The following is a 25,559-nucleotide window of genomic DNA, read 5'->3' on the forward strand; positions in this document are numbered from 1 at the left end:
GTAAAGTAGATGGCCCTGCAGACAGGACACGTCAGTCGCTAGAGAGCAGGAGACATGTAACAGACCACCTACCGGAGATTTAAAACATCAAGCTACGCAAAGAGACTAATCCATGTAGAAATCGCCTTTGAGGATCCGCTCCTGCATGGCGTCGGGCACCTTGGGCTTGGGCATCTCGCGGGCAGGTGGCTCCATGATTGTGACACTCTTAGCACGCTGGTGCGTTGGAAGAGACGGGCTCAACATTCCGCTAGGGCCGGAGATGGAGCCTCGCTCGGCTCGCGATCGGAGGTTCTCAGCGAAATTGTAACCTTCGCCTGTTGAAGACGATGTTAGCGAGTAGTTTCCCAGTATATTCTCGGACTGCTCTGCAATAGTGGAAGGCCAGATGTGCGATATAGATGTAGATCGCCGCGAATGTGCATGGGTAAAGGGACGAAGCAAGGTAGCGGAAGAGGGCAATGACTGCGACAATGAAGACAGACCTCGACCTCGACCAGTCGGGGGAGAGGAAGCTTTATGGATGGGTGGTCTACCATTTGGGTTCCCAACGCCTCCGTTGCTCTGCCTGACATCCCGCATTGCACGAGCTCCGAAGCTCAGCCGTCGAACAAAGGGTGTGGCCGGGTTGCTGCTGCTAGCAGACGTGGAAGGGGCGTAGTCATCCTCGAATGGGCTCTCGTCGACAGAGCCAGAGTTGGCGCTGGAGATGCTCTCGGTTCGGGTTCGCGGGGTCTGGAGGAAGGGTGATGTCTGGCCGGGCGAGGCACCAAGACCAAGGGTGGTGAGCGAGAGCCGCCGCCGCTGAGCATTGGCGGCTGCTGTGGTAATGGGGCCTGAAGAGGGCTGTTGCTGGCCTACATAGCTGTTTGACCGGCCAAACAGGTCCTGGAAGGTCTGGCTGGTGACTGAAGCACGTCGGCGAGTATCCGGCGAAGGTAGCGGCGGTGAGTTTCGACCGTTGGAGGACATTATGAGGGTGACAGCGAAGTTTGGGACAAGTTCAAAGTGTGTACAAGAAGGTTAATTGAATCGAGGGGTCGTGTGCGAAGAACAAATCAGAATGGGGTGCTCAAAGCAACAAGGCAAGAGGGGGGGTGGGATGATTGATATGTCGCTAGGCGCACAGACAGGGTCCCCGAGATGCAGTACGTCAGCGGGGGTCGATGGCGTGATAAGCGAATTACGTTTGCAAGGGAATCGCGTTCGATAAGGTGGACTAGCAGGAGACTTTGGTTCAACAGGTTAAGAGAAGAAGGTCGAAATGGCAAGAAACAGGGACGATGGACAGGAGAGTAATATGGAAGCAACAGCGGGTGTCTTGGCTGCGCTTGCCAAAGGATGCCCATCTGCCCTAGTTCTCCAAGCGGATTAGCTCCGCTCCTTCCCCGCAGTCCGGCCATGCACATGTGTGGATAAAGGACGCGGCCCTTTCACCTGCCATCCAACCACGTCCAGAGGCAACTCGAGCCTAGCCGCTGCACTCCCCGCAGTCGAGCGCGCGACCCACCTTCTTGTGCCCACAACGACTATCACGATCAACACGGACACGGTAAGTTCCTAGCTAGCATAAGCTTGGTACGAGCTATCTTGCCACTCAGATCCCTTCACTTATTCACCTGCATGTCTACTTGATCATGCCATTCACACGCCATACAACTCCAACGTTGATGCCTCTGTCCTCGCTACATCTGCTCAGAATCTTTGCAAGACGAGTGTGTATTACACACAATCACTTTATCTGCGTCTTGTGCTTGACGCCAAACGCATGCTTATGCTATGCGGAGACGGCGGAACACCTAGATAACACATGCTCTGTAACATGTCGCATACTGCGGGGGCTTACAACAAGCGTCATACTGTGTATGCGCCGATTTAGAGGCCGCGAGCAAAAGCGGAAGGTTAATCGCTAGTCCTAGTGGACATTTTGCACTCTACAGGACGAACACCCCACCATGTCCAAGGCCAGGTGCACCACAAAACAACAATCACTTGAGCAACATCGTGTGTACGCCAGATGAACGCCTTCCAACTTAGCGCCTCGATACACCGGCCACTTAGACGTACCAATGACAGAGTCGTTGTACGACGTGCAGCTGAGTCTTACATGATTGGCTCATGTAGACGTCCGACGCCGACTTGCTATCTTGCATGCTACGAGATATCTGATCCGACATTCACACCGACATGTAGTTTGATCTATAATAGCTTCCATGTGCCAGATGCGCCAAGCGCGTAGTAAACGAATGATTAACTCCTGCCGCACTTGACGACATGGGAAAGCCTATGGCATGTGAAGTTCAGCTATGAGATGCACCAGGTCCACTTCGTGCATTCCGGTCTTGTTTCGAGTCAGTCAGCCGTCGGCCATGATCCCAGTTCCGCGGGATCTTTCTATATATCGGACCTTGGCACTGTATGAATGCGGAGCCTCGTATCATCTGATATGTGCAGCTTAGGGGTCGCACTTAATTGCTTTGGGTCTATCACCCTTCAACAAACTTATCAATGTCACAAGTGGTTGCATGGGACTATTGAACGGACTTTCTCGACTCCGGAATACATTTAGAAGCATAGGTTTTGTAGCTTACAGTGCTAACGGTAAATTGTAGCGTAGAAATAGTGCTCAAATTATGTATACAAGGAGTGTGTAGAAGAGAAAGGACACATCAAGTGTGCCCTGAAAAAATCAGGGACGTTAAAGTTCCGGTGAGCAACCGGCTGAAGAGAAAGCAAAAGAAAGAAGCGAAGAGATTCAGAATCATCTGGCCTATTGTTGGCCAGAGTCGGGTGGCCATGAAGGGAGAGAACATAACAAAACAAAGGCTGACGAAGACAGACCAAAGTCCGACGACCTTGGGTAAAGAAGAAGAAAATGACAGCTAGCGCTGCAGACAGCCGTAACGTCGTAAGGAAAGACATGAAGATATTAAACGATGAGAAATGCCACAAAGAAAGGAATGGAACAAATGCAAAAATCCGCCAACGCCAGAACAAAAGCAAAATGTGAGCGCAATGGCACCACCGCCCACTCAACGGTTGTTTTGACCGCAAGACACACCGCTTGCCGACCGGGATTATTGCATCGCCCGCTTCGGCTCTCGTTCGCGTACCGCCGACCCTGGCCTTTTACGGTTCTCATAGACCAGGTTGCGGAAGAGATTCATGTAATGAGCAGGCGCATCAGCCTCAATCAGCTTGCGTTCGACATCCTGCAACACTGTCCAGTGGTTACGGTATACGTCTTCTTGTGGTAAAGACGCAAGCGCTTCGAGTACAAATTGATGGTCGTCATCTGTTTGTGCTCCAATGAGTGCAACGTATAGGTTGCTTTGCACAGGGTCCGATAAAGCCTCCATGCCGCTCCATGTAATGCCTTCGTATGCATTTACATTGCGGTCTGTGACACGGTCAAGGATAGTGACAAGAGCCATCGCTGCTCGTGCAGCTGCATCCTCGACATCAGCCTGGCGATGGTAAAAGTCATCAATGGCCCCGACTAGTGAGGTCAACTGCTCTGCGCAACTGGAAACATCGAACCGAGGCGGGCCTTCAGAGAGAGTTTTGGGTCCTTTGGCAATGTACTCATCCAGAGCATCGAAGGTCAACGCGATGCGCTTTTCAACCTTTTCAAAGAAAACACGGCTTTCGAAGTCTGCATCGATGATCTTGCGCATCTGAAGGTACAGACTGGGGTCTCTACTTGCGTACTGCGTGAAGAGATCTGCGAGCTCTTGGTACTTCTTTGATCGTTCTGAAGTCAAGGGCGATTCAGGATACCGAAACTCCCCAGGAAGCGCATCTCGGGGCTCGAAGCAGGAGAACATATCGATGACTGTTTCCTTCAGGTCATCATCGTCTTCAGGTAGGTCGTCGTCGTCTCGGTAAACCCACTTCAAGTCGTTGGCGATGTTGGCTAAACCCTTGGTATCGAGTATTTCAGCAGGCTTCACATCTTCGATTTTCGAGCCATCAGGTGAGAGGTGAAGTGGTGTCTTCACCATGTCGTCTGGCGAAGTCGAAATGATCTGGTCTCCAACCCAATAGATATGCTTAGAGTCTTTTTTAGTCATGTTTCAATAGTCGTACGCTGGTAATCATACCTTACATGCGAGGCCTTTCTCGTTGGCACCACATGTACACTCTGGCCTCCTTAACCTTCCACCCATCGCCACGGTGATATCGTCCTCAAGATGGAAGAATTTCTTTGGACTACCACCCGGACTGTATTCATCTTCCGAGACTGCGCAGTACTTCAACCTAATCTCGCTGCCTTCTAGTCCCTTCTTGGCCCGTCTTCGTAGGTCGGTATCGAAAGCCGAAACATTGTAGTGGAGATTCTTCGTCGATATAACCAGGGAAGGCGTAGGCGAAACGGTCGACTCGACTGACGGTAGGGGCTGATCTTGGTCAGAGTGATCTGATGACTGTGCACTAGCTCTTGCTGCCCTTGCGGCCCCAGCACGAGTTGTAACCATGTCCTCTCCAAGAGAGAGCTTCGAGAATTGCTCTGCTGACATGAAGAACCTTCGTTTTGAGGTACTTTGATACTAAAAGCCAGTTGACGAGCTATATATCAACCCAATTCCCCCAGCTCCACGCCACCATCTTAGCTGATCCATCGTGTAGGCAGAACATGTCCTCCATCTTACGACGGCGCTTAACGAGTAGGCCTTCCGTGCCGTAGAGCATTGGGACGTGTGAAGCGGATGTGGCTTGCTCGTGAAGAACCGAATGTAGGGGAGGGAAACGGCCAACGCCGCAGTACTGCCTGGCTTACTAGAGCCAGTGTGGTAGGGTCACAACGGACATTTGCCGCAATTCCGTGTACATTGGTGTCTTTATCGCGTCAATCACCTGCTTCTGGGCACCATAACTGTCATAATACCCACTTATTCATGAGCATTCTTTGTTGTACGCCAATAGAATTGCATCATTAGACCGAATGCCCAGTCTGTTTGAGGCGAAGCGATGAATGCTTTAACCCGACACGGTTAAATTAGGGGCGGCCGATGATCAAGGAATTGCCTTCTCCAGAGAATTATCTCGTTTTGCCGCCGGACCTTAATCTCAGAAATGCCGCTAAATGGTCGAGCTCAGCTATCGCAGGCTGAGTTGGGGTGATAATGCAAGGCACGGCTTTCGCGCACCGCAGCGGAGGCGACTCTCGTGATGCAGGTTGCAGCAGCAGGAATGCCACCTCAATGCAAACCTGAATGCGTGCCGAGAGGCTGGACGCGAGAAGGCTGCTAGCCAGGGACCATCGACGTAATCGTAAATTCGATAGAGTTGCCTGAGGTCGCAGGCATCATCGGTCGGTCCGCGATGGTGGAGTTACAAAAGTTGACGTTCGCTCGGACTCCAGCTCAGCCTTCGCGGCGCTCGCAAACCTTGCAATTGCCAGTCAATAAGTGGCCTCAAATCGTTATAAGGCTGACTGGAGTGAAAGGAGTAATACACTTCTAATTAAGCTTCTGACGGCCTGAAGATGTTCATCATGCGTGGCACACTCTGACGATGTCCACCTTGTTGAGGACGCCTTGGGCCTCGCATCGCAGGCCTAGGAGGGGGCATGTTCTTCGCTCGAGACTGTACTACGCAATGCACTAGCAGTAGTTACAGCTTTCGTGGCAGTGAGAGCGCTCAGGTGTTGGCGCATGCCGTTGTTGATGGATGCATACCGTGGTTGTGTCGCGTTCTCCAGGTTAGATCAAGTCGCGAAGCCCGACCACACCAGCTGGCTCACCGTTCCCGTATCGAGTTGTGACGAGCGCGTCAACATTGCTATACCACCCCAAGCTACATGTTTCGAAGATGATTTTCGGGAATACTTTTAATCAATGGGGCGGGGCAGATTTACGCCTCTTGCATGATGTTGCCCATTCAGCTGTTTCGAATAACCGCCGTGCGAGCGAGAGAAGCGGAACGGCCCCGGACGAGCAACAATGGAGATCGAAGTACTATGAAGTCTTGTCACAGATTGAGACAAGCCCCCAAAGGTGTGCTGCACAGTGGGTTCGTCTATGAAGTGGATAAGAGTTTGCGAGGCGTGGAAAGACGCAACAGCCTCCACATGCAGTATTCGCTCGCGGCGTGACGACACCTCAGGTGTCCAACACCATGGTGATCCGCGCTAGCTACCTAGGCACACTAGGTAGTATCATCGCATAAGGTTGGTTCACTTGAGATCTTGACAGATCGTGTAGGTTGTTGTTCTGTCATTGGAGTTGGTGGAGGAAGGCAGGCAGGATACACCCGTCTGTGAGCGATCGAGGATGACACCACCTGTGCAGGTACAGGCGGGATGGCGCTGCGTCATTGCGGTCACCAACGCGCTGCACCACCACAACAGAAAGTTCGAAGCTGAAGGATCAAGGTGAAGCCCGTGTGCACTATGGATTGTGTTGGTATACGGGTCTAATCACAAGCGACTTAGTCTGCGGTGTTATAGCGGCACAGCACCGAAGCAGTTAGAGCGACTAACGCGGGGCGCGAAGCTGACATGTGGTCAAGCACAAGGGACACTTTGAGTCGCACATTCCATCCACACTACTACGCACACCGTCACCAGTCTTGACAGACAGTCTACATACCTCGGCCTTGTAAAGACGTTGCTATCCTCGTGCCTGACATCTTGAGTCATAGATCGGATAACCAAACCGCGATCATGTCTCAGCCCACGTCACCCTCTATACCCGCCTTCTATCGCATATTCTTTACTTATGTCGACCCCATAATCTGCGCCTGGGGTGCGACCATGGACTTCTTCATGCCTACCACTGTCCTTTCATCGCATATTCCCTCTCCCACTCCGGACATTGGTCATGTTATGATCCTGAAGCAGCGCGGCGGCGGTATGCTGAATTTTGGCATTATATCTGCTGTTCTACTACGTTACACACAGGATATGAACGTTTGGCGCATTGTCCAGTTGTCTTGCTTCGTCGTCGATTTGGCATACTATTGGGCGGTGTGGGAGGTTCTGGCTAAGCAGAAGAGACTAGACATGGGGACATGGAGGGCGGAAGATTGGGGAAGTATCGGAATCACGGCATTTGCAGGATTGGTGAGGCTGGCGTTTCTGGCACGAGTGGGATTTGGTGAAGCTGAGAACAAGGAGGGTAAGAAGAACTTGTAGACCTTGAGAAATGATTTCGTGTGCACGCTTGTGTGTGGTATGAATGTAAAGGTCCGAGTCTGTACGAGATCCCAATATTCATATTCGTTTCGACCCCTTGTTCATTATTTCAAGAAGGTTGAAAGAGAAGAGTCATTAAGATAATTCTCTTGCTGCGCCCCTTATTGACTCTCATATTACTCCAGAACCCAACGTTATCCACTCAGCTATGTCTTCACGATCACGCGCTATCGTTGGTTCATGTTCCTGAAGCTCCTGTAGCTCAGCTGCAAAAACGACTGCCTGTCTCGACCCAATTCTCAGTGCAACAAAATGGAGAATCTTAATGATCCACTCCCGCAGACCAGGTGTAATAAGCACACACATACCCACGGTATATATTGGCTGGATGATCTGCATCAGCCTTGGCGAAACGACCGAATTAATAAAGGTGCCCGGTTCTCTCATGACATCTTCGTCTGGAGAATCCTCATCGGTCTTTTTCCCTTGTGCGAAAGGCTGTGCAGGTGATGGTACCATACCCGTAATTTGAGGCACCGCGGAGATGATTGCCGCGATATTAGCCCGCAGTATGTCCTCCTCAAACTGTATACATGTCTTTAGGGAAGCAACATCGAAGCTTGGTGGCGCATGTTCCTCATAAAGCCTGACCAGATTCGTTCTTATGATTTCGTGTATCTGGATCCCAAGAAACCGCGTATAGTTCCACATCTGAGTTATGACGGGATGGAGACAGAGGCTATACAGATTTCCATAGTAGTGGTCCGAAGGCGCCTTGAGATGGACTCTTATGGGTTGCCATACTTGAGGTAGGGAAGCCTTGATCTTTTCTAGCTCTTGGTCGTGTTTCCTGGCCTTGTTGATTATCTCGACGGGGCTGTAGCTTTTGTCTTGGTTGAGTTTGACAACAGCGTGCATGAGATGCAGTATGCTCATCATAAACTTTTTTCCGAGCTCCTGGAATCCCCCGCCTGTCGGTATCTGATCATATAACTCTTGCATCCCCTCTAAAATTTCGTTTATGAAGTAAGCACATGTTTCACTTGCACTTCGAACAGGGGCTTACTAACTTGGAATGTTCGTTCCCAACTCCATCGTGAAGAATAACGCAACACCATAAGACTGCAAAAATATCTGCCGTCCAAGCTCTGTATCGAATTGGGACTTTCCTCGGAGCATGAACAACGTGTAAGCGCCGCTGACGTGCTTGGACCATCTGGCTATAGAGCTCTTGTCCGTGTATCTCGTGCCCTCGTACATACCAAGTAGGATTACGGAGACCACGGTGCTGTCTTTGATGGCTGTTTCGTGCGACATGAGTGCTCTGTTGGTCTCCTCCAACGCGGATACGTATGCAATCCGTGCTTTCTGCATGATGGCAGGAGATTTTACTGTATTGGAGAAGACAGCTAGACTCAGGGCTCGAAAGCTTTCGCGAAGACTGCCCTCGACATCCGTCCGAGATAGGAGCTGAGGAATCCACTCAAATTGACCTCCTTGGGGGAAGTCGGCAGTGCCCGCGTAGTTGGCAAGGAAGTACCCTTGGGCTCGCGCGTCGATATTCGGCGTAGGTTGCACAATCATCTCAGCACTTGGTGGTATCCGCACCGGATACATCCTCTGCAAGCTTCTAATTTTAGCCGGCTCTCCACGTCTCCAAGGTGTTGTTGGTTCTTTTGACTTGGCAAGCTCTTCGTAGCGCCTCTCTGCCTTCTTCGCCACGACATGGCTTTCGTTCTTGAACATCAGCGACACCGGATCCCGATATCCATGGCATTCTTTGCTTGCGCGAAGACATTGTGAGCATGAGGGCCGCTTCTGGTCACACTTCAGCAGCAGGTTAGCACTCTAGACGCCTGGTCGCGGTTGCGCTACATACCCTGATTCTCCTGTCCCTACAAGTCTTGCATCCTGGAGAGGGTCTCCCTACATTTGGCATCGCGATGAATGATGACTAATTACCCAGTGACGATACGATGCAGTCCGGACCCGCACTACTAATTTCTCACCCACATTGATGGGGTAAGGAACGCCACGTTGTGCCTGGAGAGAGCAAGCGAGGACGCAGGAATCACCTAGGCACCGTAGGTACCAGTTGACTTACCCCGCTATCGAACCACGACTGGGCAACCGTAGCGAGCCATCCCTGCTTTCCGTTCCAAGACTCGACTATCGCATGCTACTGCTGCAACAAAGCTTGAAAACACTCGAAGTAGCATCATGTTGGATTATGTTGAACATGTTCTATTACACTGGAAAGAATGTCTTCTATTTACAACAGATCGGTAGGTTCATCAAAGATAATATATACAAATCATCAAGCCTTTTCTGCTATCCCCAAAGCGATTCAAGCAGCATCCCTGGAATTGACCTGCTCTAGGTGCGTCGACACACCTTTCTTCTCAGCATACTCGCTCTCGGTATCACTAACATGGAAGCTATCGACGACTGTGCTCTTGAATTTCCTGGCAGGAACACGCTGCTCGAAGAGGAGATCGAGCTCTCCGTAAGTTCGGCCCTTTGGTTCAGGAAGACGGAAGAACGCCCAGATGAAGCAGCAAAAGCAAGTTCCAGCATAGAATAGGCCACTCTTTGCGCCCCAATTCCAAGCACCAGGGTTGAGCATGCGTGGGGTGATGACGTTGCCGATAATGGAACCGAAGTTGTAGAAGTTCCTGGCCAAGACAACCGTCTTTTGGCGGAGACGGGTGGATGGGATCTCTGCGACGATTGAGTAACAGACAGGTCCGACTGTGCAGTTGTATGCAGCAGCAAAAAGCAAAAGCATAGCGCCGATGCTCCATTGCGCACCAGTGTTGCCAGCTGGAATGAAACCAAGACCTCCAATGATGCTCAAGAGCAGAACCATGACGAGATCGCCGTAAACGTACAAAGTGCGGCGGCCTACGCGTTGGATCAAGATCCAGGCCGCGAAGACACCAACACCGCCAATCGCGTATTGTCCAAGACTCATGGAGAAGGCGTTCTCGTCGCTAAGGCCTGCTTGCTGGAAAAAGTAAGTTGAATAGCCGATAAGACCTGCTCCACAGAAAGCTTGTGTAAACCATGCCATGGCAGCAATTTCAGTTCGTCGAAGATCGGTGCCTTTGAAGCAGTCCAAGTATGAAGTACCCTCAGAAACTGCCATCTCCATGGCATTGGTGTGGCGCATCATAGCAATGGTCTCGTCGGCGTTGAAGTCGGGTAGCTTCTCTGGCGATGTCAGGCGCATCAACATCTTCTTGGCTTCGTCATAGCGGTCTTTTCGGACAAGCCACCATGGTGATTCAGGTGCGAAAGAGATACCGATCATCAAAGGAAGTGGCCAGAGCCACTGCAGAGCATATGGAATGCGGTATGCCCATTGGTCGGGGCGCTCGGCCACACCCTTGAGAACGCCTGAGGCGAGGAATTGACCGATGACCCAGCAGAGGTTGACGTATGTTGTAAGAATTGGGCGGAGCGGAACCGGTACGACTTCTGCAGCGTAGGTGCAGGTCAGGGTCTGGAAGACACCCCACGGTATACCGCACAGGATGAGACCGCATAGTAGCATGACGATGTTCTGCGCAAAGAAGACGATGAAGATGAAGAGGTTGACGACGAATAGCGCGCCGATCATTGTCTTCTTGTACCCGAAGCGATCCGCAATAAGACCGTTCAGGAGCAGACCCGTGAACTCTCCGACGTATGCACCGTTTGTAAGGCCAGCTTGCCAGGCGGCTGTGAGTTCCCAATCGCCGTTGGGGAGCTGTTGACCAAACTTTTGCTTGAAGGCAGGCACTGCCATCAGATTGGCGATCAAGACTTTGTCGAAGCCTTCCATGATGATGGCTGCTGAAAGTAGCACCGACCAGGCAATGGCCTTTGGGTACAACTTGACACCCTGTCGCAAGGTCATCTGTTGTTCTGATCGCGTCGCGTTGCCGGCATCGTGGGCGACTTGTTTGATGTCCGGGACGGCAATTGAGAGGCGGCGTGCCTGTTCCGCATCGATAGCGACGACGCTGCTGTTACGATGGGACATCGTGGCCGTGTCGAAGAACGCAACGATATCGAAACGTATTGACAATTGTGGGTATATCAAAAAGATGAAGAAGGATTCTGTGGGTCAAACCCAGACTTCCCCTGATGTGGAGCTGGTGGGACTTGAAGCTGGATGGTGATCTCTCTTGATGGATCTCGTCGTTCTACTTATATAACTTCACGACTCCAGACACGCAATACCCATGTACAGGCCGAGCTCGTGCCAAGTCAGAAGCCGGGGATGGTGGAGTGAGCCAGAGGATGCGGGGAGGGACGCCACTCTTGCAGATGTCGAGGCCATGTTGTTCGCGCAACCATCCCTCAGGACATGGCTGAAAGGCTAGGCTGTAGCTGGACAGAACCGCCGACAAGGGCGTGCCGTCGAAAATTCTCGGAGGGAAATCTGACGCGTTGATTGGGGCATTCTCGGCCCGAGATCGCAGAGAGGCAGGAGAAAACTACTCGTGTGGCAAGCAACTGACGGTTCAAGGTTTGCTTTGATGCTAGGGGCGACTGTGCACCCGTTCCAGGGCTGGCGCAGTTCACAGGGCTTCATGTTATTCGCCGCATGTCGGCTCATGTCCACAGGCAAATCGATAGCCCGCGTATCCACCATCTCCCCGCGCCCATCCTCGCTTGTTTCCCGTAGTGCTGGATTTTGCGGGAGAGAACGTTGGAACCGTATGTGATGGAAAACATCTGTGGGGAAGCTGTCGCTCAGTTTTGTGGGGATCTCCAGCTCCAGAGAGCCGGTCCGATGTTCAGCGAATGAGCACTTGTACAATCCTACCGAGAATTCTTCCGGATTTGGGGCGGGGCCTCCACGTGCAGAATCCGATGATTAGATCTCAACGACAACTCACTCCATCTGATAAAGGCGCATATTGCAAGACGTTTATAAGAAAGCTGCTGGTGCCGTTTTCAAGCCACCGAACGAACGCTTGTCCTTTTTGACGCTGCGTACTACTCTTACAATACTCAGGTGGCCAAGCGTTCTACAAACGACACAAAAGTTTAACAGCATCACAATGACTGTTCCTCAAAGGCCTTGGTGGAAGGATGGTGTCGTGTACCAGATATACCCTGCTTCCTTCAAAGACTCCAATGGCGATGGCATTGGTGACCTCAATGGCATCATCTCAGAGCTGGACTACATCCGCTCTATCGGTGTTGACGTCATTTGGATTTGTCCCATGTACGATTCACCTCAAGTCGACAGTAAGCAACGTCTTTGTACCAAGTACATACAACACACACGCTGACTTGGAGACCCAAACTCCAGTGGGGTATGATATTCGTGACTATGAGGATGTGTACAGACCATATGGTACCGTCCAAGACATGGAGAGACTGATTGCTGAGACACATTCACGAGGCATGAAGATCATATTAGATCTGGTAGTCAACCACACTTCTGACCAGGTATGCCTTGACTGTATATTTTCGTCAATACCCGCACAGAGCTGACTCTGGAAAGCACAAATGGTTTCAAGAGTCACGGTCGTCAAAAGATAACCCCAAGAGAGACTGGTACATCTGGAGACCAGCTCGGTATGTTGACGGCCAGCGCAAAGCCCCCAACAATTGGGTCTCCAACTTCACAGGGAGTGTTTGGGAATGGGATGAACACACCCAAGAGTATTACCTCCATCTCTTCTGCCCCGAACAACCCGATCTCAATTGGGAAAATCCAGAGACTCGACAAGCCATCTACAAGTCCGCTATGGAGTTTTGGCTACAGCGTGGTGTCGACGGCTTCCGTGTTGATACTGTCAACATGTACAGCAAGGGTGAGATGCTAGACGCCCCAGTCACTGATCCAGGTTCGGAATGGCAGTTTGCTGGATACCAGTACTGCAATGGTCCAAGGATGGCAGAGTTCTTGAATGAGATGAACCAGATCTTGGAGAAGTACGATGCCATGACAGTTGGCGAATGTCCGCACACACGCGATATGAAGAGGGTACTAGAATACGTCAGCGCAAAAGAGAAGCAGCTAAACATGGTCTTCCAATTCGTAAGTAGACCACGACACGGTAGAATCATAAAAGACTGCACCAGCTGACAAGTATTGTAGGACGTCGTCGACGTCGGTCAAGGTCCCTACAAATTCCAAACCACACCCAAAAACTGGACACTTCCAGACTTCAAGCGTGCGATAGCCCGCACACAAGATTTAATTCGCTCCCCCTCAGATGGCTGGACCACTGTCTTCCTCGAGAATCACGACCAAAGTCGGTCTATCTCGCGATTCACTTCCGATGCGCCCGAGCACCGCGTCGCAGGCGGCAAGATGCTCGCATTGATGATGGCAGCACTCAGCGGCACACTGTTCATCTATCAAGGCCAGGAAATTGGTATGACCAACTTCCCTCTGACCTGGGATATGAGCGAGTACAAAGATGTCGAGTCGTCGAACTACTACAAAATGGTAGCTGCGCGGACAAACAACGATTCCAAGGCCCTCGAAGATGCCCATGTATCGCTTCAGCACCTTGCTAGAGACCATGCTCGTGTCCCAATGAGCTGGTCGACTGCACCGCACAACGGCTTTTCGCCTCCGGACGCAACCGCAAAACCGTGGATGCGGCCCCTCGAGGATGCGGATGTATGCAACGCCACCCAGCAACAAAGCGACAAGAATTCCGTCCTGGCTTTCTGGAAGCGTATGCTACAAGTGCGCAAACAGCACAACGATCTCCTTGTTCACGGTCAGTACGACGATTTGGACTTGGAGAGCAAAGATTTCTTCGTTTTCAGCAAGACATGGAACGAGAAGAAGGCAGTATGCATTTGCAACTTCACGGACAAAAAGAAGGATCTGGTATTCCCAGAAAGCGTGATGGGCAAGAAGATGGACCTCCTTGTTAGCAGTGTTGATGACTGCGAGGAGAAGAAGTTGGCTGCTTTTGAAGGGAGGATCTATTTACTTGCGTAGATAGCATCACCTGAACAGATTTTCTGCTTGATGCTACACCTCACTGAGCTACATGAGCGACCTGCATCGATAGACGATGTGAGATATTATTCCAAGTAGCCAACTGCCCACTTCTCACCTCCAATCTGGGGATCTCTTGGGCTTGGGTCTGCACCAATTCGTCGGCCAAATCTTCTAATCCTGCAGCTGTCTTCGACTGCGTAACCTGGTACCAAGGGTCATTCGCGCCACCAGGACTGCCAAGTGGCAAGTTCGGCGAGCTAGCGTTGCTGAGTGCTTCAGGGAACATAGTCTGTAGTCGTAACAATTTCTCTTGCAAAATTCCCCGCCGTGTTTGATCAAGATGTGGAATCAACAAGACAAAGTCCAGGATGAAAAGGAAATCATCAACCCGTAGTGCTGTTTCATCGATAGTCGCTGCAGGGACATGAATCAGAACATCAGCAATGGTGTCCGTAATTTCGAAGAGCTTTTGAGTGATGCTGCTTCCATGTACTTCGATATCTTGGCGCGACATGCTGGATAGTTGTTGCCGTAACGTCTGTGACAGTCGTACTGGAAACAAGAGCGATAGACACTCTTTCGATGATCGGGAAGATAGGAGGGTCTGGCTCATAGCTAAGCGCCAGACCAAAGTGCGCAGCCACTCACGGGTGATGCATAAATCGGCCCGTTGCATCATTGACAACATGGCCAGCTCTCGGGCATCGGCTTCAGGATCGCCTTCAAGCTCGCGCGATTTGGCCTCAACCCAGGTGCTAGTTACGCTACCTCCTTGGGAATCAAGCCAACTATCTAGGAACTCCGTGTCGAGCATGCGAAAAAGCTTAATGATTTGGTTGAAACCCTCGTGAATTTGTATCGGAAGGGTGGGATCGTCTTCAGGCAGTGTGAAGAGCGGGGGTAAAATAGCTCGTCGGTAGTCTAAAATAGCTAGAAATCGCTCGTGGATGTACGCTTGCCAGTACAGCCGCTGTCTTCGCGATCGCTCGGGAGGGGATAGCTGTGCCACATTTTCCGGGTTGTCTATCCGCAGAAGCTGAATGATCGTGATGGCGTCTCGCATGTAGTAAAACGCGCTGTCGCTACCTGACAGGCTCATGAGGCAGTTGTGAATGAACATCGACTGGACAGCTCGCATGACAGACACTTGACAATGTTTGTGTGTTCGCCTCATGGTGTCGATCGAGTAGTCCATGAGGCTCTCGATGGTTTGAACGACTTCGTCTGTTCTTTGGTCACCGTAACGCGTAAGATTCAGCGTGCAAGCGCCAAAAGCGAAGACGAACGAGCGAACATCTGGATCGTTGTCCATGACCTCGATGTACTGTCGAAGCTCATATTCGGCAATGACCGGATGTACGGGATACACCCCATCCACATAATCTGGGATAAGGTCGAGGAAATAAGCTTTGGTGTACTGTGATGCAGATGATGGCGAGGGAAATGCTGCCCTGAGTCAGCAGCAGCATTTTTTCATTGGGGTTGAAGTCACCAGCGCGACATACTCGGCGTGCCTCCATTACGGTCAACTATCGGCGAGACGGGGCTGTACGGTGTCTGAAAGCTGGACGTCCCGGAATGAGCTGGCAGTATTGGAGGCGATATCGTTGGCAGGGTGGAGGTCTGGTTTCTGAACTCTGAGATAATATGGCCTCTCTTGCCCTGAGACCTCTGCTTGCCGGACGGTGAGTAGATGCACCGCAAACCGAGATGTGCGCATTGTTGACAACGCGTTTGGCCATTACACCGCACCTTCCTCCTTTTGCACGCGTCGCACGCTTTCGATACTCGTTTTTGAGATGGCTGCTCCATGGTAACGGTTCCTGTTGCGTGCATGATAATTTTGTAGAACCAGGAGCCTCGGAGTCGGGATGATCAGGCGATCTGGGGAAGGCTTGCGGAGACGCGCTAACGGAGCGTAGTTCCTAATTGGTTCGCCCGCAGAATGGGTTTGCTCGACCCGCGAAACAGGCAGGTGCGAGTGGTATAGAAGTCGTGCCGAATAGTCTAGAAACGCGTACCTGAGCCGTAAGGATGAAATGTGGGGTAGATGCATGACAGCTTGTAATGTCCTCGGAGGCGTAAGCTTACCTACATGTAATGGCATGCATAGTTCTGAGAAAATCGCTTTGCAGGAGAATGCATTGACTAACTACGCCCGAACCAGGAGGAAACGCTGCCGAGCGTGCCAGTCATGCAACGGCCGGGAGGTATCCCTGCACAGCTACAGATCAAGTGAATACTAGTAATGCTGGCTTGGAAGATCCGTTGCTCGTAAACTATCCTTGTCTAAGAGGGATACTCTTTTACGCGCGACTTGAGTAACTTGATTCCCGACCCTTTTCTGCGGACAAAATGCGGATCTGGAGTTGCTGTGGTGCAGTTTCGGCTTGAGATCGAAAAGAGTTGCCCACCTCCACAATCTTTGGACAACCGAAACCTCTCCATGGTTTCATCGCTCAGAACTGACTTGACCGAACATGTGTCAGCTTGAGGCTTGATAAACAGTAAAATTGAGGAAGGAGGATATCGAAGCAGTCAAGCGGCAACTACTTGCAGAGCACCTCATTCACAAACCATATCTGCCTGGCCCGAAATCACGAGACGCGCGGAATGCACACCAGCAAATGATAGCAGATATAAGCATCCCAGGATCAGATCAAGCAGCGAGTGCAAATAAGCAATGTTGGCCATGACTTCCCTCCACGTGTATCACCTGGGCATGGCAACAGCATGGGAAAAGCATTGAGAATGAGCTTGAACAATTGACTCCGGAAGAGAAAAGAAGCCTATGGAATTGCAATCGCCTTCTGCCAGCAATGATCGTGATCTCTACTGCTGCCATCATAAACGCCGTCTCATCCTTCCTGCCATAGACGTCCTGTCAACGCCTTACATACATTCATCCTACCATGTACAGCCTGGATCCACCCCAAGGAGTTACCAAATCCCCCAGCAAGATCCGCCGGAACGTCCCTAATTAAACCTCTGAGAAAGCTCCGGAACACCGCTACCACCATACATGGACTCATTCTCGGCCTGCTCTTTCGCCTGGAGGTACTGGTACTTTAGACGAGCGGCCTTGAGCTCAGCCTCCGCAACTTCCAACTCAGCCTGTAGCTTCTGAACCGCGACAGGCTCGTTGGATGTATCTGCGGTCTCAACAGGGTAAATGCGCCCTCCCTGAGGACCAGGAGAAACGGAGAAGGCAGGAGTCGGATGGGGGAGAAGAGAACGACCGCCGGAAGAGCTGATGGAGTCTTCATCGTCGGTGAGAATGGTTCGAGTGGGACGATGAATGGCGGGGCGGCGACCTTCAGGAGTGGCGCTGGTGCGAATGGAGCGATTGCGCTTGTTGGCGTATTTGTCGTAACGTTGGAAGCCGCCAGACGGCGAGCGGCGGAGACGGCCAGGTGCCTCTGTTCGGTGTCAATCAGCTGGTCTCACATTCAATGATTCGCAATGAACAACTGAACATCTGTTGCATCGTTCATGGTATGCCAGAAGGGCCGACTTACTCTTGCGGCGCTTTTCCACAACGCGTGCCTCGTAGAGCTCGTGGTTGCCGTGTCGCTTCTTGGATCCCTTGGGTTGATCTGGCTCTACAAGTTCCTCGAAGTAATCGTCTTCAGAAGACTCTTCTGTTGACTCCTCCCTGTCGACTTGAATGAGGCGCTCTGGGTGCTCATAATCAAGCTTGAGCTCCTTGATATCGGCTAGACGGCACCACGGATGCTTAGGTTCATGAAGAGCGACTTTTGCGCGCAGATCGACTTGAAATTGATCTAAGTTGCCGTTCTTGAGACGCGAAATAGCCCTCAGATCTTTCAGAAACTGCACACCCCAGTTGCGAGGGTTGTTCTCAGTCTTGTCCTTGATGTGGTCGCGGCGTTCACAGTCCCAGGCGCGCATACGGATGTCTTCGGGAATGATTTCTTTGCAGTCGGTGATCCCAAATGACTGTGCTAGAGCGGGAAGAATGCATTCCACCAAATCTTTGGTCTCGTTGTTTAGGGTGTCGAATCGGCCCATAGTGATTGTTGGCCCCTATGAACAATCGACTCGCGAAGCTTGAGCTTACTGGAGAGGATGTCTTGGAATCTTCGAATAAAGTATCCGGATCTGTCAATCAATCGATTAGTTAGCAAGAACTTTCGCGTCAGATGCAAATTGGTGGATTGGAGCGAAAAGCTCGCTCAGACAAATGAAAGCCGTGTCGCTGTTGAGGGCAAAAGCTTTGCGCCAAACAAGTTGTCTGAGCTTACTTTGAATCGTTGAAACGGAACAATATCAAGAGGCCAGATATTGGTGATACCGAAGCAGGAGGTGGGTGGTAGAAAGTCAGTGTAGAAGGTCAGAGACGGCTGCCTATATACTCTCTGGCGCGCTAGCAGTAAGAGACGCTCGCTTGATGCGGATCTCAAGTCGTAGCGAGGCATCCTAATGACGAGTAAGCGGTATGGATATTGTAGTTTGCGAACTCGTGCGCGTGATGTGACGTGTTCGTTAAAGTGAGAAGTGAAAGATCAAAGACGCCGGCAGGTAGCAGTGGCGTTATCGGCAAGAAAATCAGAGAGCAAATTTGTCACCGGCCATATAGTGACTATGTAGCGGTGACAAGGAGAGGGAAACTGTACGTAAAGAGAACACTGGTGAAGATATGTATCTGAGCAAGGATTTGTTTCATGACGTGGTGATAAGAGACCGACTTGATCAAGTCTGGTTTTCAAGGTTTATTGATAGGCCGCCCGAGCAAAGGCAATATGCATGTAGCAAGCCGCCTCATTTTTGAGCTTAGTAGGATGATATCTTCATACAAAATGAACGCACATCGTATAATCTGAGGAGAGTCCAATGACGAGCACACTACGGAATCCTTCATGATTCGGAAGAAAGATGCTGTGCACCTAGTGAAGAGCATCAGACAGGCTCTGTGCCTACACATGACCTTTGGTATTCGGAAGAGCTAGGTAAACTGATGAAACCTTGATTAACGAGGATGATGTTCATCGAAGAAGTATTGACCACTCGGCACGATGTCTCTTTGGAATCTGCGCTAGCGACACGCCTCAGTTTACAACCCTGCCATCTTACCAGCCACCCGTCCTTTCTTTAACTTGAACAACACGACATTCAATCTAACCAATCCAATAAGAGAAATGGCTATGAAAAGGGAACGCTCTCCATCCCCCAAACCCAGATCAGAAATATATCGCTCTTCAAAAATACAAGAGCAGACTTCCACTTTCGCAGCTGCGTTCTCTCCCAACTTATCTGCCAAAGTCCTCCAGACACTCCCCGAATTCAGGACTGCAACCCACAAAATCGCAGCATGGCGGAAACCATCACGACAAAAGTCTTTGATGCCAGATTCCCGGACCTTGTATGATCTTGGCCACGATGATGACGGCGAAAAGTGGGCTGGAGGTCGATTGAGCAATGTATTACGAGATACGCAGACCGAAGGCGTTGTGGTTGTTGCGCGCTGGTACGGTGGGCAAAACATCGGTCCCATACGATTCACGCACATTGAAAACTGTGCCAAAGAAGCCATTTGGAAATGGAAAAACGCTGATACCGAGATCAAGAAAGAGCAGGCTACCAAGAAACAACGAATTGATGAGGAAGCTAAGCGCAAAGAGCTTGTGAACAATTTACAGGAGAGAGATTACAACATCTTCGCACTGCGGAAGTTGTTAAGTCAAAAGAAGGCGAAGTTGCAGGACGAGGAGCCTGCGCCACCGACACCGCAGAAGATGCAGGACTACGGCAAGATGACTATGGATGCGCTAACGAGGGTGGACAAGGCGAGAGACGCAACAATCGCATTCATCTTGAAGCAGATTGATAAGGTTGACGAAGAGCTTAAGCTTGTGGAAGCAATAGAGGACGGCATAGAGGACGGCACGCAGGAGACGGAAGAGGAGGCAAAGGCCGAAGATGCAGAATCCTCGATGCCAAAGTGATACGATGGCAATGTTGGCGCTCAGACACTACATCTAAGTGGACATGACCGTCCTTCTAAAACCAATTACCGATCTCTCGCAACGAGGTCAGGGCCTGAGATGCATCTGGAAAGCCATCAAGCTCCGAACCAGATCTTGGAAAGATTTCTTTGGTACCAACAGCAACCATCCGTGGCCTGTCTATCACCATTCGGCAGATGCGTGGCGATTGCCCAAGTCTTACAGCGCTTCTGCCGATCGCATCGTCAACATGAGAGCAAGTGGGATGTGGAGAGATCCGATTTCGCAGAAAGGAGTGTCAGGTTGTGACTTTGGGGCTGGTAATACCTGCGCTGGTCGAAGCAATGTCGGTCAGCGAGACTCATCGGCAGCGACAGAAGTCACGTAAGGAGACCCGGAATATCAGTGGATGCGACGGTGAGGACTACTGGTTTCTCTCGTCTCATATAGTACATGTCTATAGATGCAGAGTACGCATACACACAGTACATTCAATATACACATAGCGCTCTTGCTGCTCGCATATGAAGGGAACCTGGGGAATCATCCAGCAGTCAAACCCGCCACCCCTCTCTATGGACAGTTCTTTAATGACTGATATTCCACCTTCCCTTCTTCAACCTCCTCATGATCATCTTCCTCCCCTTCTTCGTCCTAATCCTGCTAAGAAATCCATGTCTCCTCTTCCGCACCAGATGACTTGGGTTGTATGTATCACGCGGACCGCATCGGATCTGTGTGCTGCCCAGACCAGGATGTGAGGAGATTTTCGAGGCGAGGTCTAGTGTCTCGGAAGATGAGGGTACGAAAGATGTGCTGCCGGCTGCTGGCAGGGTGTTTGTGCGGGGCAGTATGGGACGCCGGGGTGTGAGGAGAGATATTTGGCGGGTTGATGAGGGCGTAGATATTCTGGTAGGCTGGTCAGATGCGTGGCGGGAGGGTCTTGGGGAGAGATATGTACTGGTATGTTGGTGCTATGCGTGGTCTGAGGAGTGTAGATGCGCTGGTTGCAGGGCGCGCGGCGACCCTCAAGCACCGGAAGGCGTTCATGATTTGTGTTGGAGCCACAATTGCCTCCTCTCTGCCTGTTATACCGTTCTCGTGGTGGCGTGGCCCCGATATGCAGATGCGAGCGTGCAGTTTGGCATGCCCGTCGCGAAGTCCGCAAAGCTAACACAATCGCTGCCGTCCGTGCGCAAAAAGTTGGCCGGCTTGCTACCAAAAACCTGAGCAACTTCTCTATCACGTTCTACAACATCAACTACCCACCAACTTTTTCTACCTCCCACCAAAAGCGCCAAGATGATCCTCGAGGCTCCTCCTCCGCGACGCCACATCTCCAGCGCGCCCATCTCCCTCAGCGACGCATCCGGCATCCTCGAAAAGTACCTCTCAAATTCCGAAACTCACCCACACCTTCACCCTGATGCGACCATCACACCAGAAGGCGTCGCATTCAATGCGCAAGGCGGTGCCATGGGCAATCCAATCATGCACCACTTACGCCGTGTAGCAGCGGGTATGCGCGGCGAATACCAAGAGCCAGAGCGAGCGCTAGACCTGGAAGAGGACCAGCAGGATTTCACTGCCGATGTCACTGTCAGTGGTGGAAAGGGCAAGACAGGCAAGAAAGCGGCGGGTGCCGACGATGATTGGCAAGATCTAGCTTCATACCAAGCGGAGCAAGGCGATATCGAAATCGGCGAGATCGGCGACAGGACGAATGTTGTACAGGAGGGTGGTGAAGAGCCCCAAGTACAGTCTCCCAAGAACAAGGACAGGAAGAAGAGGAAGAACGAGCAGGCAGAGGAGCCGGTCGTAGCGGATGGTCAGATAGACAAGGAGGCGCGGAAGAGGGCGAAGAAAGAGCGAGATCAGCAGAGGAAGAAAGAAAAGGCCGCGAAGAGCAAGGCGACCGAGTAGGGCTATCAGGCATCACGACCTCGAGAGATACACCTGCGCCCAAGCTGCAACGAGATCGAAAGATATACTGGCCATTGCATTCGAGCTGTATTCTACGAATTTCTTATCGCATTCGCGACTGCGTGGTCATGTACCCATGACCTTTTATACCCGATATTGTACAAATCCTGATCGAGATCCACGCCTACAGTTCCCGATCCGCTGCCTTTACAGGCTTCTCGTCGTCCTTCGCCTTATCCTCTGAGACCTTCTTGTCGCCAGTCCAGTTCATAGCCTTGAGGCGCTCTGTCAGAATCGGGTGCGAGTGGTGGAAGCTCGAGTAGAACCAGTCAGCATCCATGCTTGACAGGTTCTGGATTTGAAGCTTGATCAACGAGGCACCGAGTTCGCGCGCATACCCGAGCTTCACGGCGAAAGCATCTGCTGAATGTTAGCGTTGGTCGAGGTATTGGATTGGATCAGCGTATATACCGGCTTCGTACTCCATGCTGCGAGTCCAGATGTTGAGGAGTAGCTTGATAATGGAGTCGGTGGGCGACAAGATCTCGTTGAAGAGCATGAAGCCAACAATGGTCGGATGTTCCCTGTGGAAGCCAAAGTCGGCATACAGCGATCGGTTGTCGATGAAGACGGAGAACAGGGCGAACATGTAGAATAGATGCGCCTGGCTAATAAAAAGAAGTCGCGAGGTGTGGTTCATCTTCCAGTGTCCGAGTTCGTGTGCCAGGACGGCTTCGACTTCCTTCTCTGTGCTCTTCTCCAGCAATGTGTCGTAAATAACAATCTTCTTCTTACCGATCCAGGGGAGTCCAGTGAAGTATGCGTTGCTGTGGGCGCTGCGCTTGCTGCCATCGATAACCTGTAGCTCTGAGAGAGGGAAGTTGAGCTTAGACGCAAGAGCCTCGACAGACTCCTTGAGCTTGCCTGGCTTGAGCGGCTCCAGCTTGTTGAATAGTGGCACAATGAGGATCGGGTAGATGGTCATGCCTGTAATCTGAACGACCAGCATAAACATCCATAGGTAGTAGAAGAAACCCTGGCCAGTCGCCTTGATGATAGACAGGAAAGCGCTTCCAATGGGAACACCGAAAGCGATCGCAAGAGCCTGGCCCTTGACCATGTCCGTGAGCCAGAGCTTGACCGTCATCTTGTTGAAGCCGAACTTCTCCTCCAGCACGAAGCTGTGGTAGTAGGAGAAGCCGAGACCAGCAATCAGATCGATCCATCCCAGCATGTACATGAACAGGAGCGACTGTGTGATTTCACCAGAGAAGCGGACGGGCGCATAGCGGGCGACGACGGTGCCGGCGGCGGCCCAGACGAGCGGGTATACATTGAAGTAGAGCGTGGCGAGAGACTTGACTTGGTTGAAGAGACCGGAGATGAAGCTGAACTTGGCTTTGGCGCGACCATATTCCTGTCATGCTATGTTAGTGCTGTTCAACACAACGGGGCTGCAGTGAATGTGCGCGTACCTGGGACTTGTCGAATGTGTCCCTCTCAATTTCTTTGTCGAGGGCCTTGGGGACAGTGGTTCGTTGGAGGACACGGTATTGACGGAAGAGAAGCCAGTTTTCGAGGGCGAATTCTGCGAGGGAGAAGCCAACGACGAGGCGCTTCCATGGGAAGAGCGGCCGGTCGAGCCAGCGGGCCAGGCGCTAGATTGTGTTAGTACTTTACAACTTGGAAGCGGCTATTCGTAAGCTTGCCTGGAGGAATGCCTGGATCATGGCGATGATGGTGAGTGTCGGTTGTGAAGCGGAGGCACGCGAGGACAGATCGTAACCTTCAATGTTCCGCGCGTCAGCGCTAACGCAGGGTTCCGCAACGGTACGTCACAGCCCTGGACGGCTTTGTTCATCTCGTTCTCTTTCTTCTTTCATGCTGTTCATTCTGACTTGGAATCGTCTAACAGTATATTCGACTATTAGCACAACTTCTAGGAAACTGGAAATCCCTTTTTTGAGTGTTCTACAACGCAGAGCGACTTGCACCGTACACAAGGGAAAAACCGAACATGTATAGAGATAACAAGCTTTACCTTGCAGCTTACAATAGCTTCTAACAGAAAACTTGTAAAGATTAACAGTATTGTAGACTTCTAGATTCCTAATTAATATCTACATTAATTTTAATACGCCTTATTGTAGTAGCATGAAGTACCCTGCTCTAAGAAGACGTTAAGTTTCTCTCTTTGATGTAGTGTTGCTTACTTTGCCTACCACTACCTCTGTCTCACTCTGACGCGTACCACAGGAGTATACTATACAGAATCTATGAACATAGTTGAACATGCATTCCGTAATGGTGGACCTGAGTATTGGCACGCGTTTGCTCGACACGTTGCTTGGGACGAGGAAGCCAACTTGGTTCTGACATGTCCAGCACAGCCAAGATAGACATGTGCGAACCCACTGTACTGGAACGCGCATATATAGCAAAGCAAAACCAGGAGTATACTTTTTGGGTATATACTTACTTCTCAGACTTGGAAGATCGAAGAGAGAAGCTAACCAAGCCGAAGCCGGGAGTGAGTCTCGCCGCGCTTGCCTTGCAGATACGTGGTGAAAGAAAGGTGGAAGGCGTGATCGATCGCACCTCCACTACGCTCTGAGCGAGCAACTGAACAGGTAACCAATTCTCTGTCTCTTCACTGTGATCACATGCAATTTTATCCACGCACCAACACTTACCTCGCCCACACTGTCCAACCTAGCTCGTCATGAAACATCAGAGCAGTGTCTTTCGCGCCAAACGACTATCCAAAGCATTTACATCAACACTGACGAGCGTCTTCGAGAAGGTCGATACGCTGACAGACGCACCAACAACATCCCATCATCTCTTCTTGCCAACAGCCGAACGTAACTCAAAAGACAGCTCTCGACCCGGAAGCGTACAAGACGACTTCAACTTAGCCATCCCAGCCGAAGCACCCACCGAGCATTACATAATACAAGAAAACAAGTATCCTGCTTTACGAGCTTTGCGAAGCGACGCCGAGATTGGAGATGGGATATGGAGATGCTGTCACTGCCGCCACGAGAACATCATCACGCATTACAAGGGAGCGTTCCCTTTCAAGCACCTGGTCTGCAAACGTTGCGGCGAGATACTCTATTCACAATGTCATTCCTCGGAGATTCTTTCCCCTCTACCGTACGGCATGATTCAAGCACCACCACCTGGCCTAGATCGCGAAGTCCGCTATCTCCACGTCTGTACTATTTGCGGGCTGAGCCACCGCGCGGAGATGGAAGGTACGACGCTCGACTTCTATAGCGTCAACTGTGCAGGTTGTGGAAACAGTTCATATGGAGACTGGCCACGTTATCATATTGGAAGTAACGAGCCATACAGAAGAGATCCAGATGCGAGATTTGTCAAGCTCGTCGATGCAAGAGCTGATGATGCAGCGAGGACAGCTTTCCGCTGGATCATTGCAAACGATGATAGACCGCCTTCGAGACTGAGTTGTAAGAATCTGGAAGATATTTGAGACTGTTCAAAAGGGACTGCAGAAAGTGAAGTTACAATACCGCATCAGTGATTGTGTTTGTGGGGC

General features: G+C 51.2%; 13 protein-coding genes across 13 annotated transcripts; 5 read left to right on the forward strand and 8 right to left on the reverse strand.

Moving 5' to 3' along the window:
- Positions 1 to 105: 105 nt before the first annotated feature.
- AA0111_g9441 (hypothetical protein) lies at positions 106 to 972 on the reverse strand (the record flags this gene model as incomplete). The annotated part of the gene is made up of 1 exon (XM_028656000.1): positions 106 to 972. The coding sequence occupies one exon, from the start codon at positions 970 to 972 to the stop codon at positions 106 to 108; it is 867 nt and encodes a 288-aa protein (XP_028502975.1).
- A 2,105-nt stretch (positions 973 to 3,077) lies between these two features.
- Positions 3,078 to 4,520, reverse strand: AA0111_g9442 (hypothetical protein; the record flags this gene model as incomplete). The annotated part of the gene is made up of 2 exons (XM_028656001.1): positions 3,078 to 4,052; positions 4,104 to 4,520. The coding sequence occupies 2 exons, from the start codon at positions 4,518 to 4,520 to the stop codon at positions 3,078 to 3,080; spliced, it is 1,392 nt and encodes a 463-aa protein (XP_028502977.1).
- Positions 4,521 to 6,667: 2,147 nt separating this feature from the next.
- AA0111_g9443 (hypothetical protein) lies at positions 6,668 to 7,138 on the forward strand (the record flags this gene model as incomplete). Its single annotated transcript, XM_028656002.1, has 1 exon — positions 6,668 to 7,138. One exon carries the CDS (start codon positions 6,668 to 6,670, stop codon positions 7,136 to 7,138), a length of 471 nt encoding a protein of 156 aa, XP_028502976.1.
- A 171-nt stretch (positions 7,139 to 7,309) lies between these two features.
- On the reverse strand, positions 7,310 to 8,056 carry AA0111_g9444 (hypothetical protein; the record flags this gene model as incomplete). Its single annotated transcript, XM_028656003.1, has 1 exon — positions 7,310 to 8,056. The coding sequence occupies one exon, from the start codon at positions 8,054 to 8,056 to the stop codon at positions 7,310 to 7,312; it is 747 nt and encodes a 248-aa protein (XP_028502978.1).
- Positions 8,057 to 8,203: 147 nt separating this feature from the next.
- Positions 8,204 to 8,884, reverse strand: AA0111_g9445 (hypothetical protein; the record flags this gene model as incomplete). Its single annotated transcript, XM_028656004.1, has 1 exon — positions 8,204 to 8,884. The coding sequence occupies one exon, from the start codon at positions 8,882 to 8,884 to the stop codon at positions 8,204 to 8,206; it is 681 nt and encodes a 226-aa protein (XP_028502882.1).
- Positions 8,885 to 9,485: 601 nt separating this feature from the next.
- On the reverse strand, positions 9,486 to 11,165 carry AA0111_g9446 (Maltose permease; the record flags this gene model as incomplete). The annotated part of the gene is made up of 1 exon (XM_028656005.1): positions 9,486 to 11,165. One exon carries the CDS (start codon positions 11,163 to 11,165, stop codon positions 9,486 to 9,488), a length of 1,680 nt encoding a protein of 559 aa, XP_028502979.1.
- A 1,027-nt stretch (positions 11,166 to 12,192) lies between these two features.
- AA0111_g9447 (Alpha-glucosidase) lies at positions 12,193 to 14,102 on the forward strand (the record flags this gene model as incomplete). The annotated part of the gene is made up of 4 exons (XM_028656006.1): positions 12,193 to 12,382; positions 12,447 to 12,586; positions 12,642 to 13,181; positions 13,242 to 14,102. The coding sequence occupies 4 exons, from the start codon at positions 12,193 to 12,195 to the stop codon at positions 14,100 to 14,102; spliced, it is 1,731 nt and encodes a 576-aa protein (XP_028502954.1).
- Positions 14,103 to 14,142: 40 nt separating this feature from the next.
- On the reverse strand, positions 14,143 to 15,625 carry AA0111_g9448 (hypothetical protein; the record flags this gene model as incomplete). Its single annotated transcript, XM_028656007.1, has 2 exons — positions 14,143 to 15,551; positions 15,598 to 15,625. The coding sequence occupies 2 exons, from the start codon at positions 15,623 to 15,625 to the stop codon at positions 14,143 to 14,145; spliced, it is 1,437 nt and encodes a 478-aa protein (XP_028502892.1).
- A 1,456-nt stretch (positions 15,626 to 17,081) lies between these two features.
- AA0111_g9449 (hypothetical protein) lies at positions 17,082 to 18,137 on the reverse strand (the record flags this gene model as incomplete). Its single annotated transcript, XM_028656008.1, has 2 exons — positions 17,082 to 17,524; positions 17,624 to 18,137. The coding sequence occupies 2 exons, from the start codon at positions 18,135 to 18,137 to the stop codon at positions 17,082 to 17,084; spliced, it is 957 nt and encodes a 318-aa protein (XP_028502891.1).
- Positions 18,138 to 19,264: 1,127 nt separating this feature from the next.
- AA0111_g9450 (hypothetical protein) lies at positions 19,265 to 20,071 on the forward strand (the record flags this gene model as incomplete). The annotated part of the gene is made up of 1 exon (XM_028656010.1): positions 19,265 to 20,071. The coding sequence occupies one exon, from the start codon at positions 19,265 to 19,267 to the stop codon at positions 20,069 to 20,071; it is 807 nt and encodes a 268-aa protein (XP_028502895.1).
- Positions 20,072 to 21,373: 1,302 nt separating this feature from the next.
- On the forward strand, positions 21,374 to 21,994 carry AA0111_g9451 (hypothetical protein; the record flags this gene model as incomplete). The annotated part of the gene is made up of 1 exon (XM_028656011.1): positions 21,374 to 21,994. One exon carries the CDS (start codon positions 21,374 to 21,376, stop codon positions 21,992 to 21,994), a length of 621 nt encoding a protein of 206 aa, XP_028502896.1.
- A 184-nt stretch (positions 21,995 to 22,178) lies between these two features.
- On the reverse strand, positions 22,179 to 23,724 carry AA0111_g9452 (CAAX prenyl protease 1; the record flags this gene model as incomplete). Its single annotated transcript, XM_028656012.1, has 4 exons — positions 22,179 to 22,414; positions 22,466 to 23,411; positions 23,470 to 23,652; positions 23,704 to 23,724. 4 exons carry the CDS (start codon positions 23,722 to 23,724, stop codon positions 22,179 to 22,181), a joined length of 1,386 nt encoding a protein of 461 aa, XP_028502894.1.
- Positions 23,725 to 24,716: 992 nt separating this feature from the next.
- AA0111_g9453 (hypothetical protein) lies at positions 24,717 to 25,493 on the forward strand (the record flags this gene model as incomplete). The annotated part of the gene is made up of 1 exon (XM_028656013.1): positions 24,717 to 25,493. One exon carries the CDS (start codon positions 24,717 to 24,719, stop codon positions 25,491 to 25,493), a length of 777 nt encoding a protein of 258 aa, XP_028502916.1.
- Between the last annotated feature and the right edge of the window lie 66 nt (positions 25,494 to 25,559).

This window comes from Alternaria arborescens, assembly GCF_004154835.1.
Source record: "Alternaria arborescens strain FERA 675 chromosome Unknown contig_27, whole genome shotgun sequence".
Taxonomy (NCBI): Eukaryota; Fungi; Ascomycota; class Dothideomycetes; order Pleosporales; family Pleosporaceae; genus Alternaria; species Alternaria arborescens.